Genomic DNA, 11549 nt, shown 5'->3' with positions numbered 1-11549 from the left:
CATTTATAATTCACACAAGATATATATGAAGTACGCAACTGATGCAGAAAGGATATCCTCTAGTTTTTAAAGAGTACCTTAACCGTTTATCATCTCGACGTTGCACAAAGTTTGATGTTGAATATGCAAGAAAATATATTAATTTTGTCATACCTTTCAGATCAATAAATAAGTTTGGTAATGAAACACAGTTTCAATTTCATTAAAGTCAATAGAAAAAAGGAAATCAATTAAAATCACTTACATCCATCAAAGAAAATAAATAGTGTATTTAAATTTTTTTGTACATTTTTTATGTTAAGAATGTTGTAGGTTGCCTAAAGGTTCAGTTTTTAAAATTTATTTAGAATGTATTATTATAGTTAAAATACGCGTATTGAATGCTTAAGAAAATTATTTATTTTAATTATAAAAGAAACGTTTTTAATAATTTTTGAAAGTTTGTCATTGCATGCACAACAATATTATATCTTAACAAAGTTGTAAATAAATTGCAATTTAGTTTATAATTTATTTACATAGCGAAGTAAGATAACCATTTTTCGGACGAACTGAATACACAAACAAATAGGGACTGGGCTAGATGACCTGCTTGACTTTCTGATTTCATACATCGGAAGAAAAACATCCATTTACATTGATAGGGAAATCAGCGATTGACCGTGAAATAAGATATAACTTGTTCTCTTAGCATTCGCAATCGGTAATAATACATACTCCAACTTGACCTATTTTCACAGATTTCCAATGTACACTATAGATACCACTATTTGTAAATATTCCAAAATCTACATTTAACATAACATAGTAACTAAAAATCTTCTTAAGAAGAGAGTGGGGGATTTTTTGCATGTTTACATAGCAATCTCCACTTGTTACTTTCAGACAGATAAGGTGTTATATGTAGTTATCAAAAATATTGATTTTCAACAATTCCATTTAAATGGTAAAGAAATGATAATGCTGCTTATCTGCGTTGATCGCTGTATAATATCAAAGAGTTTACATTATCAACAGCTGGTATTCACATTAGTGTCGAATTCTTCATTAATCAAGATGAATGCGTTTTATTGGATGATATCCCTTAAATGTTTTACACTTCTGTATTGTTATGGTAAGTTGCTGTATTCATTTTATTCATACATGTATATGCTCTCACTTCTGCAAACTCCAATCAGACGTTTCTTTGTTTTATGCAACTGTCATATACATATATATACATGTGTCGAGGTGTCCGTTCTCTGATATAATTTATAGAAAAACAAAAATCAAAACTTTTCCTCTCTAAAATGCTTAAAGATAGTTTTTATCTTGCAAATTCATGCAAAAATTGTCCTTCCTTACTTTGAGGAAAATCAAAAATGATTTTCGTTTCGGAAGCAACATAAACTTTACCGCTGGATGACCACAAACATACAAGGTACAACTTATTAAAGCGGGTGTGAGCCGCTTGATTAAGATTAACCTCTACAAATTCTAACATTATGGTTGGCATCTAACACAGTTGGTATAAAACTATCAGCGGCAATATCCGTTACAGAGCGACCCACCAACCAAACCATTAAAACAACTAGTCCAAATACGATTTCAAGTAAAATAAAGTGAAAAGCCTTTTATGAAAGCAATCCACCTATTAGATATACGAACCATGTTGTTTTTTTCTGCTAATGATCTCTTTGCCGTAGCGGATAATTGACAATTCGGAACGGTAAACAATTTTCCAGGCACCATACAGAGTTGTAGAGCCTATCACATAATCCAGTTGAACCTATGGTCAATACAATAAACACACCTCTATAGGCATGATTGATATGTTTTTATTTGCAGATATACGGCGCGAACACGGAATTTGTTCATTTACTACTGAGTGCATATTTTTTATCTCATTTGCGATGACCAGTTTTTCACTTTCTTCATCGGATTGTTTATTTTTTTCATGTTTTTCATTTATAGAACTTGAATGCTTTTATCCATTTCCTAGGACATTTGTTCCCGGACCTTTTCATTTCTGTATCAGTAGCCGACGATTGATTAAATATATTTGTATCATTTTGCTTCAGTAAAGCGGCCAATCGTAAATTATAATTCCTCCCAGTTAAATATCACAGTAAGGTCGTAAAAGTACACGAGGTTAAAAAAAAGATAAACTTTTAATTGGTGCATTCGTGAACAGTGCATTCTTAGAAAAAATAATTCAAATCGTTTTCAAAACATAAAACAGTTATAACAGATAAAGGAAATCACACTGTAGGATTTTTCATATACATTGTCATATTCGTATTGTAACATTATCATATTCATAGTTTTATAAGTATATTCATAGGCGTTCTTTATCAATATTGATCTCGATGATTTTACTTTCAGAAAACCTATGTCTAAGAAACAGCACGATTCTTAGCCTTAGTTCGACTCACATTAATAACTCTGCATCATTAGCAAATGATGGCGTCGTATTAACAAAAGAGATGTATTGTGCTATAACTGACCGTGGTCTAGACAGAGCATGGCTCCAAGTAGATCTTGGAAAACAGTTCAGTATAAAGAGCATAAAGATATATTACAGAAGAGAAAGTGAGTATTAACTTCAAACGTATTTCACGAAATAATAATTTTCAGTCAATAATCGTTTTATTACTTTTACGCTTGAACTTAATGTTCCAGAAAATATATGTAAAAAATCTATAACAATAATTATTATCATTTAAGAGGAAACGCAACATCCGGCAAAAGACTTTTGAGTAGGTCCCATATCTGAATAACAAGTGTTCCTATCTTTACTAAACTTGCTTCCATATTGCATGTGGGTAAACTCAAGGACTTAACAAACAGGAATTCTAAATCTGAGCCTTAAAATTGAGATGCCTAAGGTCAATATGATGTTTGGGACGTGTTAAACATTTTAGAACAGTATCCCATGATTCCTCTGTCGATTTAGGAAACACAAGGAAATTAATCACGAGTCATCGTTTTCTTTGACAAACATTACCGTCCAGCCTTCAAACTAAACTCAACTAGTGTACTTAAAATTTCCTTCACAATAGCATCCGTGTGATCGTCTTTGAAGTTTTTTTTTATTACATGCCAAAATGTGAATAGAGTTATTATCAATATAAACTTGAATATGTAACATGTTTTCATACTATATGTGGTTCTGTAAAATTATTATTCTGTACACGCGCATAAGTAACACTAATGCACCATCCAAGTTTAGTGAAAATATGACCAGTTAAATGTTGTTGACATATCTCTAAGTTTTCTCTTTAACCTTCTTGTTTTCTAGCATAATAGAGATCGTTTACTATGATTTTGAATATAATGTAATAAAAATTACTTTGTGTAGTTGATGTCTTGTCTCGGTAAGCTTTTTAATTTTTGATCAATATTTAAATTTATTGAATTATTTATCAGATCACTGGAAGCAGTTCAGATTCAGGCAGTTTTATCTGGATATATCAAACTCGTCGGTAACAAAAACAAAAACGTTAACATCACAGAGAACCCGCTGTTACACTGACAACACTACGTATCCCTACCTACCTCAAAACAAAATAGAAATCCCTTGTATACAGACGGCGAGGTACGTTATTGTGGAGACCACATACGACGCTCCTGAAGATAACCCTACAAGAGGAGCCATCCTGGAAATATGTGAAATAGAGGTCTATGGTCTGTATATGACACCTTATATAAGTATGCTAGTAAACTTGTCTATGTATTAAAAAAAAATTTCGTTCGATGGGAGTAAATGTTTTTTAATCACATTTTCTTTTATTCACAAAATCCTACCAAGACCTCTCTTTGTCGAAGAAGTTCTCTGGCTGCAAAATTTTCAGCAATAAAAGTGATAACAAAACGAATATATTAAAAGGATTGTTTTTGAAACTAAAATGTCGATGCTTTATATTTTTAGGATGTGTAGTTGGGCACTATGACTTTGATTGCAGATTTTGTCAAGGATGTCAAAAGAATGACTTTAACGGTATGTGAGCGTATGATTATTTTAAAAGAGTGCATCGATTTCTAGATCTGTATGATTCCTTCAATCACTGAGTTTCACAATCTCTGCACATAAGGTATTCATTTCCTACCCAAATTTCTTACCGACTTTAGTAATTATATGCCATGTCGGCTTCAGTCGATGAATTTACCCATTTATCATACGCTTTTTCGGAAGTAATAAATATTCGCGTTTGTCGTAAAGAACTATGTATGATATTAGTCAAATTTGGCCCCCATAATTCGCTATTTTTAAAGTGATGCAGGTACAATAATTTGTTGTGTTATTTTATAAAAGAGTTGACATAAATTATGAGTTTCACCTATATATTCGATTTATATGCATTCACTGGCAGTATATGACGTCAGAAGAACACTATTTCTTTATAATACAATCAAAATCAGTCGAAAATTGACATTTTTCTTATCTTTTTTGAATGGGAAAAATAGAGCGACTCTTTGAACAAGAACGAACTTTATGTCACTTATAGGTACCGGAGAGATACGTCTTGGTGAAAATTTTTTGTTTGTTCAAACAGTCGATCAATGTTTCCTTAAAGAAAAACTGCTCCAAACAAACCGTTTTATGCTAAAAATATGAAAATGGCGGGAAAAGGTTTATTCTCTGATGTCATATTTCTAAATTTAGGGCACTAAATTCAAAATGAAAATTATGAAAAAACTTCAAATGTTAATGAGGATACGAATCAGTAAAATGACAATGTTCATTTGAGGGGGCCATTTTAGGCTCGAACCATATATTATCCTTTCTATTGATAATGTGGGTCATCTTTGTCAACAGTTTTTTGTAAAGATATAAAAATTCAATTGCTGCACTAGTAACTATGCCATGCAGGTGTGTAAAATCTACCTGAAACTTTGCCATTCATTCTCCTCACAGATATTTTAGTAAACATTCAGTTTACTAAGTGGAATAGTTTATTTCGTGAATTAAACGCCTATAACCTAGTTGTTGTTTTTATATCTTTCTAAATATATTCAGGTTGCTATTCAAAGTGTATCAACTCAATGTGTGATAAAAATGACAGAAAGTGTACCTACGAATGTATACCTGGGTACTGGGGAGATCTCTGTGATCTTACGTGCCCTTTGACTTGTTTCGAGCTTAACTGTAACATTAGCACTGGGCACTGCTTGAAATGCCCACTTGGTGTATGGGGAGCTGTCTGTGATCAGGTGTGCCCTACTTCGTGTTACGGAGGAGACTGTGACAAAGAAAATAACACCTGTACACATGGATGCCTGGCTGGAAAGTTTGGTGACACATGTGAACACAATTGTAGTTCTTGGTGTGTAGAACAGACGTGTGAACAGCACAGTGGACACTGTACTGATGGATGTGTGCAGGGCTGGTTCGGGGAACAATGTGACAGTGAGTCTTTATAATGTTTCATTTATATGATATATAAAAGGTTTACAAAAGAAGTTGTTAAATCTAAATCAAGAATGACACCTTGGTAGGCATAATGCCTATCTGATTATCAGTAAGAATAATATTGGTATTGCAGAATAAAATTCGTTTTTTGAGATTTGTTTTTAGAAACTCTGAAATCATAAGTTTGACAGTTGCTGTGAAACCATTTACATTTGTAGCGTAAAATATCCATTGTATGTCAGTTTATGAAAAGATTAGTAAAGATGCAATTCTTGCATATGCTTTTATGTAAAATAAATAACGAATGTTCTCGCAATTTTATCGAATGATCGGCAGGCATCATGGAATTTACATGCAAAATAAATGTAATTGGTTAATGACCATGATAATTGAACAAGTAAAAAGTATCGTCCTTTTGATTTCAATACAAATTTATTTAAATAAATAGTTTAATTTATTTTCTCTAGGACCCCTGTTGCATCATGGATGTTATAGTTCGAACCATCAACTTCCTCTTGTTCTCAATACAATCATCGTGGTACTTTGTTTGAGCCTTATTCTGAATGTTCTACTTACTATTAGGTAATTAGTATCTTATTTAAAGGGGCGTGGTCCCGATTTTGGTCAAATTCTATTTTTATGTTTTTATTATTTACAATGCTTTTGAAATGCATTTCTAATGATCGAATAAAATTTTAGAGTCATTCGTAGAGTTATAAGCGAGATACAGGGCTAACAAATCTTTGTCATGTAAACAAGGCTCGTGCCCTGTTTTAGTTTACATAGGTTCAATATACCAGTAAAAATATTTTCCTAGCTTATTTGTCTATCTTTTTATTTATTTTAAGCATAAATAAACAGTTTCTAACGTTTAAAACATTCGTTTTAGGTTTAAAACTGAAATTTTTACTTCCACGTTCAAAAGGTAAACAAACGCTTTGTTTACATAGCGAAGAATTTCAAGCTCTGTAACTCGCTTATATTTCAACAAATGACACTCAAATTTTGGTTGCCCATTTAAAATGCCTTTCTGAAGCATTGTAAATATTAAAATCGAAAAAATAATTTTTGACCAAAATCGTGACCACAACCCTTTGGTATATGCCACTTTAAACATAGTTTTCTACTTTATAGACAATTTCGTAAAGAAAACACAATTCAAATACGTACATGTTTTGATGTCGCCTTACATTTTCCACTTAAGTCATATTCTGCAACCATACATAATTCAACAGTATTTATTTTGATGATGTATTACACGATCTATATTTCACATGATCTACCTAACATTTTGTGATTCCCCCTTCAATTTAAAACAATATTAAACAACCTGATATTATATTTGATCACAATATTATTGTTTGAAAATAAGTCTCTCCTTTGATTTGTTAATTTGTTGTATCATGTACATTCGTTTAATCTTGAGAAGACTTAGAAAGTCTTTGAAAATTTTTAACCTTAACTGAAAACAAATTTGTGTAGGGGGTTCAATGTCGATAACAACGTGTTTACCAGCGTTAAAATGTATTGCATTAAACACAAAGCATTTTTTGCCGAGAATTTGAATTATGAAGAATTTTCACAGTTTGTAGTTTTGTATATTTTTATAAAATATAGGTTTTTTAGTTGAACTCAGGCACGTAGCATCGTTTTTGAAAGTGTGTGTGTGTGTGGGGGGGGGCAGACTCATCCAAAAAATCGTGACAAGCAAAAAAAAAAGGGGGAAGGATTTTGAATTTTCCCAAATCATCAACATCCTTATCCGTGGAGTGGAGGGGTGGAGGGGGGGGCGTGGAATATCTGAAACTTCAATTTCACTCACAAATTTCCTTATTTTCATACCAATTTTTTCATACTTCCTAAAAAGTACTCCATAATTAATGATAATTCAATTTTTTATATGTAAATTTAGTGAAATTACTTCCTGCGAGAAAAAGAGGGTGCTTACAAAATGCTAACAAAATTGTTAAATGTTCTCTTGGTAAATTTTTCAAAATAGAACATTGGTTATTAAATAGAATTAAATACTAAAGCTTAGAGTGGTTAAAGGCTAGCAAATACGTTATTACTGAGCAGTAAATGAAAAGGTTTACTGCACCTTTGATAGTAATTTTATACGAAAAATGGAGATAAAAATTAAATTACAATTTTTTTTACAAAAATAAATTTCATGTATTTTTTCCAATTAAAATTGTAGAATTTGTTGGAATTGTAGAAGAAAAAAGAAAAAGCAAGGTGGACAGAATCAGGAGGTAGATGATCCGTCTTCTACCAATGATGTATCACCACACCATGTGATTTACGAGAGAGTAGAGGAGAATGGTGGTTATCTGACTTACCTGAGTCGTTCGTCTATCTACGATCAATTAGAGAGAAATTAAAAGATGTCTGAGCCGTCCTTCTGAATGATTTGTTAATTTTAGCTCAACAGTATACAGTTGTTGACTGGGGTCGATGGCAACAGTTGATCTGTCGGACCGGCTCGCAAACCGGTCCGACAGATCAACTGTTGCCCGAGACGCAGTCAACAACTGTTTTGTTATTCAAGTTCTAATCAATAACACGTTTTACGCGGAATGTGACGTCACCGGTCAACAGTCTTTTTAACAGTCGATTTTAACAGTTCCAATCTAACAATTCCAGTCCAACAGTCAAAATGCTGGATTTCTTTTCGTATAGTTATATAGTAACTGTTTTACATGGGGTATAACAATATATAGTATAACTTGTATGAAACGGAGTCTAAACTAAATTTTGCCTGTTTTTTTAATATATATTTCTTACCTGGAAGGATAATATTTGCTTTTTGAAATAATATAGGATTTAAGATGATTAACAAATGTACCAATTTTAAGTGGGTTTGAACCACAATTTAAAAGGCTATATACATTTTGATTTGCTGTATTATTTCGAATCAAAATCCATTGTTCATGTATATGTTGCATGTATTATATACATACTGGCAAGTTCACATTGCTTTAAACTGTTTAAATACATAAAATAAATGATAATTATTAATTTCTAGAAAGATTTGGTTTTACATTTGGAATAAGAGCACCGCTAAGCGGAGCATTCCCTAACAACATGAATTATTTTGTGGATGATGCATTATTTAGGATTTATAGTAAACGAAAATACCACATTCTACTAATCCTCCGTTACTACAAAAACTATTTTTTCTTGAGCAAACATGTTGCGCGAGGGGATACTGTGGAATCATTAGATTTCGTGGTGGTCAAATTTTCGTGGAATTCGTGGGTACCTCTCATCCACGAATCAAGATCCTCCACGAATTAATAAATTAGGGTAATAAAGTGATATTTCCTTTGTAGGTTTTAGAGAATACACGAAATTACGTCCCCACGAACCTGTAAAATTTAAGCAATCCACGAAAATTGGCCCCCACGAAATTTAATGATTCCACAGTAATTAAGTATGGAATGATGTGATGTTTGATTGGAGAGCAGTCGCTGAATTTGCTCTTATTGTGTACATGTATTTGCTTCCACAGTATGAAAAATATATTAGCAACATTTCAATATTTTAGTTCATTTCTATTTTTAACATATTGATCTTCAAATTCAAACAACAATTTCATGTACGTAAAAATCGATAAAATTAACTCCCATCAGTACTTTGATTTTTTTTTCTTTCCAAAATGCTTTACCTTACCGCGTAGTGCAATTAGGGCGAGGGGTCCGAACATTATCTATGTGTTTAGTGGTTGAGGGGGGGGGGGGGGTCGTATTCCCCCTAGATCCGCGCATTAGTCTCAAGTTACGGTGATGAATTAACTTTCATCCGTTCTTGTATTCCGAAATGAGTGACCATATAATTAACTTTCACAGGGTGGGGTGGGGTTGGGGGCTACTACTATACCTATGACTCCAATATTCTATATTATTATTAGTATTTTAATTTTTTTAAGTAAATTTGGTAACAATTATGTTTTCTGCGAAAATAGTGGGGGGTGGGGGTGGCTGGCCCCCTTCCTGATGCTATATGCCTGATGGTTGGGTCAAACTTTGCAAAAACAATGGGGGCCACCCCCCCCCCCCCCCACCCCCTCTGGTTCCGATGCCTTTGTAATTTCAATACCTGTAATACCAACTTCAATACCTGTAATTTTACTGATGTGCTATAAGGGGCCCTGATTTTAAACAATAATCAAAAATATATAAAACAGATAAAGAGTAAATGGCGCTGCACTATCACCACTATCCAGATGTTCATCAATCAGCAAGGGAGTGATTTATCATTATCTTACCTGTTTAACTTGATGTTCACAAAGTCCGTATGGAAATTGTCCACACACGTTTGAGTTGGTTAGTTATTAATCATACATTGATACAACCCACGGTCAGTCAGTGATCTAACATGAGAATTTAGGGGATAAACGGGCAGTTTTCTTAACTCTAAGGATAGCATAATAATACATTTCCTACCTATCTTGCAAGGACCATCATTCTAAAGAATTTTCCACAGAATTAAGAGGTAAGTTTATATGATTATTTTTTGTTATCATGTCAGTATGAAGTTATATATTTAGATATTGGGTGTGTATTTATGATTTTGCATCCGTGATTTTGCCTGTACACACTTGGCAATTTTAAAGAATTAAAACATAGAAGTTTTCTGACCAATAGCTCACTGTATGTATTACTAATTGTTGATACCCACGGTAAACTGGTCGTGACGGAATTGTGTAGATTTAGACTTTTATGCTTACACAATATTTGAAGAATTGAAAATTGTTTAGTAAAACTAAAACTATTTCTTAATAAAATTTGCACTTATGAATACCTTTGTCATTATAATTTGTAAAACATGTACGCTATAAGATATATTTACATGACGATAAATAAATATAATCCTATCTGGGTATGGATATGACTCACATTACCTTTTTCAGTCGGTGTTAGCACGATAACGATCTGAAGGTCATTGAGAGGAAATCATTAAATCACACACACACACACACACACACACACGACTCAAACCAAAAGTAATGATTTAATAAATTGGACGATTTTCATGTCTTACTTGTTCAGTGAATAGTGTTATATTGTTTGTGCCATGTACCAATTTTGTTTTAATTAAAAATAAATACTGGGTTTTCCTTTACAGTATATATCGTATCCATTTTTCTTTTACAAGAGAAATGCATTTTATTTTTACAGATTCATACATGAGGAACGGAAGACCTTTTTGTTGCTATAGCAACAAGAGGCTAGTTCTTTTTCTATTCTGAATACTTTAGTTCATATAAAAAACTCTTTGACTATGATGTAAGTGTTAAAATAGAAACTTATATCGTCTGGATGCCTTCAGGACGTCAGAATAAAATTACTTCAAGTCGTCAGAATAACACTAGAGGTACTGTGAGCAAGCTATAAAATACAAAATATACCCCCCCCCCCAACGCCAACGTTCTATCAATAACAATTATTTTATTTTTTTAGTTAAATTGTTAATGCTAACATAAGTACAAAAACACATTGCATCCTTATGAAAACAAACATGACTGGAATCAAACAATAATCCACATTCAAGCAGCCATTAAATATTTTGTATTAATTTCTTGTATACCGAGCCCAATTTTTTCCAAAAAAGAATGTCCACACCAAAGCAAGCATTTGTCCAATTTTACCTCCTAATCATTTTCATTTATACAAGACATGTCAAAGGCAGGAATTTAACATTTTTAAAACGATGATCTTGAACTTGAAAAAAAATGATACTATTACTAATCACAAGACAATAAAAACAAATAGTAACCGAGATGATTCAATACTAAATAATGAATGACGACCAGATAGATTAACGGAAAAATTGATAAACTGAACAATAAACAGAATAGGATTATCTATATATTATGTGGACATTATTTGATACAATGGCAAACGCTAACAAAGTTGTAGTTGAAAGTTTACAAAAACAATGTTATTTTTATACCTATCAAAATTCATGTTTTATTCCATAAAATATTTTGATTTCAGAAGAAAAACAACTAAACGTTATTTCCAGAGTAAAAGAACAAATCAATACAAACTTCAGAAAATAGATTATTAGAGTGTTTTATTCATCAGATCGCTAGATATAAAACCTTCTCAAAAATGGGTAAGTACATTCTTCACTTTTCTGTAGCAAAATTAAT

At 32.3% G+C, this 11549-nt stretch overlaps 1 protein-coding gene across 1 annotated transcript; it reads left to right on the top strand.

The window, feature by feature from the left end:
• The first annotated feature begins 1001 nt into the window (after positions 1-1001).
• On the top strand, positions 1002-8181 carry LOC105326244 (uncharacterized). Its single transcript, XM_034464834.2, has 7 exons — positions 1002-1114; positions 2365-2571; positions 3409-3666; positions 3911-3979; positions 5000-5389; positions 5860-5974; positions 7590-8181. Exons 1-7 carry the CDS (start codon positions 1057-1059, stop codon positions 7771-7773), a joined length of 1281 nt encoding a protein of 426 aa, XP_034320725.2. The 5' UTR covers positions 1002-1056; the 3' UTR covers positions 7774-8181.
• The last annotated feature ends 3368 nt before the right edge of the window (positions 8182-11549 follow it).

Source organism: Magallana gigas, chromosome 1 (assembly GCF_963853765.1).
Source record: "Magallana gigas chromosome 1, xbMagGiga1.1, whole genome shotgun sequence".
NCBI classification, from domain to species: domain Eukaryota; kingdom Metazoa; phylum Mollusca; class Bivalvia; order Ostreida; family Ostreidae; genus Magallana; species Magallana gigas.
The sequence above is the reverse complement of the archived record's forward strand: the minus strand, read 5'-3'. Positions and strand labels throughout refer to the sequence as shown.

Coding starts and splice junctions, on each gene's coding strand:
- LOC105326244 (XM_034464834.2), top strand. CDS start 1,057: ATGAATGCGTTTTATTGGATGATATCCCTTAAATGTTTTACACTTCTG. Junction 1,115..2,364: donor TACACTTCTGTATTGTTATG/GTAAGTTGCTGT, acceptor TTTTACTTTCAG/AAAACCTATGTCTAAGAAAC. Junction 5,390..5,859: donor GTTCGGGGAACAATGTGACA/GTGAGTCTTTAT, acceptor TATTTTCTCTAG/GACCCCTGTTGCATCATGGA.